This window comes from Molossus molossus, unplaced genomic scaffold (assembly GCF_014108415.1).
Source record: "Molossus molossus isolate mMolMol1 unplaced genomic scaffold, mMolMol1.p scaffold_m16_p_13, whole genome shotgun sequence".
NCBI classification, from domain to species: domain Eukaryota; kingdom Metazoa; phylum Chordata; class Mammalia; order Chiroptera; family Molossidae; genus Molossus; species Molossus molossus.
The window spans coordinates 50,721,325-50,724,910 of record NW_023425348.1 but is presented as its reverse complement, the minus strand read 5'-3'; the positions used below and the strand labels follow the sequence as shown (position 1 = coordinate 50,724,910).

General features: G+C 38.0%; 1 protein-coding gene across 1 annotated transcript; it reads left to right on the top strand.

Moving 5' to 3' along the window:
• Positions 1-2,259: 2,259 nt before the first annotated feature.
• LOC118628605 (olfactory receptor 2D2) lies at positions 2,260-3,586 on the top strand. Its single transcript, XM_036259578.1, is given in 4 exon segments — positions 2,260-2,273; positions 2,632-2,825; positions 2,828-3,137; positions 3,139-3,586. Coding segments are annotated over 4 exon segments (966 nt in total).

Below are 3,586 nucleotides of genomic sequence, written 5' to 3'. Positions count from 1 at the left end.
GGAAGGGTGTGAGCTGTGGCAGAAGAAGTAGTCTAAAGGACCTGAGCTGAACCATAACCTGGAGACTTTAAGAACTAACCAGGTGGTACCTTCCTCTAGGTGGATGGTAAGTCCAAAAGTATCTATCTTAAAATAGCTTCTGTTATCAAAATTTATTTTATATCAGCTATTTAACAACAGACTATATTTCTCATTAGAAGAAATTCTATATTAGTTTTATTTAAGTAATTGTTAGATCATACAGACTCCCTTGCTCCAGTACATTCATTCATTAAACCAATATTTGCTGGGAATCTACAATGTTCCAGAGAACACACTGGCACCAGGGATTAAACATGGCTATAGTTTGGTCCTTTCTATCTGAGACTCTTTGGGCTCAGAAGCTAGGTCTTTTGTCTGTATCCCAGTTACCAAGGAAGTGCTTGGCCAATAACATTTACTCAACAAATAAGGTGATTGAATATTCAAGGTGTGATGAATGTTTAACAAAAGTGATGCTAACTTTATGTAGTGGGCATACACCTTAGATATAGGAAATAGGCTGAGCACAAAACCAGTAGGGTATAAAAATACAGTGAACTAGTTATGTGGCAGGAAAAATGGTTGGAAAGGTAGCTGTGCAACCATAAAAGATAGTCAAGCAGAGATATTAATATTTTACTTATTTGTTATTTCAATGATGAATTGAAATCTTTCATCATTTTGACTCATGGACTCATCCAAATGCCTAAGAGTCCATTATCAGGTTATGTAAAGTGTGACTGTGTCTTTTTGAGAAAACTCCTGGCAACTCCTTTAGTCCAGGAGTTCTTAACTTGGAATTCAGGGGGTTCTTTCATTTAGATGTGAATGCTACTTCTTTATTTTATTTTAAATGAAATCTAAAATGTTCATTATTGAATGTAGGTAAACAACCCAACCCAGCATTATCAGTATCCATGACTTTATCACCAATGGAAGTCAGAGGTATTTTTTATATCTCATAGCAGTTGTTGAAGATATTTCAAAATATTATTTAAACTCACCATTTTAAAATTAAAGTAGTTATTATACCTGCCACAACATTTTAATATTTAATGTTTTAAAGAAGCACATGTAGCCCTGGCCAGGTTGCCTCAGCGGTTAGAGCGTCAGCCTGTGGTCCGGAGAGACCCAGGATCGGTTCCCGCTAAGGGCACGTACCTCAGTTGCAGTTTGTCCCTGGCCCTGGTTGGTTGTGTGGGTGGCAGCCACTCGATGTGTCCCTTTCACGTCGATGTTTCTCTCTCTCTTCCTCTCCCTCCCTCCCACTCTATCTGAACAAAAAATGGAAAAATGTCCTCGGGTGAGGATAAAAAAAAAAAATTAAAAAAAAAAAAAAAGAAGCACATGTATTATTATATCACATATTTGTTCTCTAAAACTATTTTGATGACTATATTTTGACATAATTGGTTTTCTTGATAATCCTATATATTCTATCTTTGTATGTACATACATGTGTATGTATGTGTGTATATATGTATGTATTTGATGTATTTAAAACATTATTTTGATGTACTTTTATCAGACAGATCAGACAGTTAAAGGATTAATAGCCCAAGCCTCATGTAGAGCCTTAAAATTTGGACTTTAAACTAAATTTCTATTTTTGAAGTGCTTTATGATATTTTATTATTATTTTCAAATTCTTGCATATCTCTCTAGGTAAGCTTTTTAAATAAATCTACTAAACTATGTGACCAAATAATTTTTACTTACTTTATTTAATTAATGATAATTTATTGAACAAAGCTCTGTGCTATGTCTAATAAAGTACACAAAATGAAAAAGACATAGACACAATTTTCAAAGGAGTTTCTCATCTCTGGGAGGAGTAGACAGAGAGTACAAGGCAGGGGGAGATGATGAGCTGGGGGAGGCAGATCAATGCTATGTAGTCTGAACACAGAAAACTAGCCATGCTGGAGGCTTAAAGTGGAAATTATGTCCTGATGGTGTGTCTGTTGTTTTGGAAGTTCATTGACGATTAGGACTGATATTTGGGAGCAGCAGCTGAAGGTGAGGAAAAATTTCCATAGAGATTGTGGCACACTGGTCAGTTATCACTTGGTTTCCCAGCTCCTTCACAACAGGTTATTTTCTCTAAGACAAAAGTCAGTTCTGTAGGTTACTTTAGCTCTGTTTCATTTCTTATTCCTTTGTGACTACCCTTTTCAGAAGGAGACAACAGAAATAGTTGTAGGTCCAAAGAATTAAAAACATCTACATCAACATGAGATGGGGAAGGTGTGGTAAGAGCAGCAGAAGACTCAAAAGCTTTAGTTACTAATAAAGTGAAATTAAATGGTATGATTTATAAATGATTCAATATATCTTTTTATTATTAGATATGTGATGTTCAGAATAAAAAAGATGATTTTGATCTACTCTAAACTTGCCAGATGACACTAAAAATCTTATAAAGTATTAAGTTTTGCAAAATTGAAAATGTTCCAACTAAAGCAGAATGATCATCTTCTAAAAACTTTATAAAGGGGATTCTTGAAACAGTTGGTAGTGATTGGAGGCAATTTCTAAGCCCTTCAACTCTGAATTATATAATTTTATAGGTTATTGACATGTTTAGCATATAACTTCATACTGAACAAGGAAACAAACCACGAGACAGACAAATCAGACACAGGTGACAGAATTCTTCCTTCTGGGACTCTCTGATGATCCACATACCCAGCAGCTGCTATTCATCTTATTCCTGGGTGTTTACCTCATCACTGTGCTTGGAAATCTGCTTCTTAAGTCCCTTGTTCAGGTTGACTCCCTGCTCCACACATCCATGTATTTTTTCTCTGCAGTTTATCTCTGGCTGACCTCTGTTCCTCTACCATCATTGTTCCTCAGGCCCTAGTCCACCTGCTCTCCAGGAAGAAAGTTATTTCATTCACACGTTGTGCAGCTCAGATTCTACTATTCCTTATTTTGGGGGTCACACAGTGTGCCTTTCTGGCAGTGATGTCTTATGATAGGTACATGGCCGTCTGTAACCCTTTGCATAACCCCAGCATCATGACTTGGAGGCTATGTGTCCAGCTGGCTGTGGGATCATGGACCAGTGGCATTCTGGTGTCTGTGGTGGAAACCACCTTCACACTAAGGCTCCTACAGAGGCAGCAATAGCATTGCTCATTTCTTTTGTGAGGCACCTGCACCGTTGATCCTGGCATCCACAGACACCTGGACTTCAGAGATGGTCATTTTCCTCATGGGCATTGTGATTCTCCTTATACCTGTTGCCCTAATTCTGGTATCCTATGGCTGTATCGTAGTGACTGTGGTCAGGATGAAGTCAGCTGCAGGGCAGCTCAAGGCATTCTCTACCTGTGGCTCCCACCTCATGGTGGTCATCCTTTTTTATGGGTCAGCAATTGTCACCTACATGATACCAAAGTCTTCCAAAGAACTGAAAAAACTGTTGTCTGTGTTCCATGCAATGGTGACCCCCATGGTTAATCCCCTCATCTATAGTCCGAAGAAGAAGGATGTGAAGGGAGTTCTGAGGAGAGTGGCCACAAGAAATTTTCCATGCAAGATTGGAGTTTGCCACTGA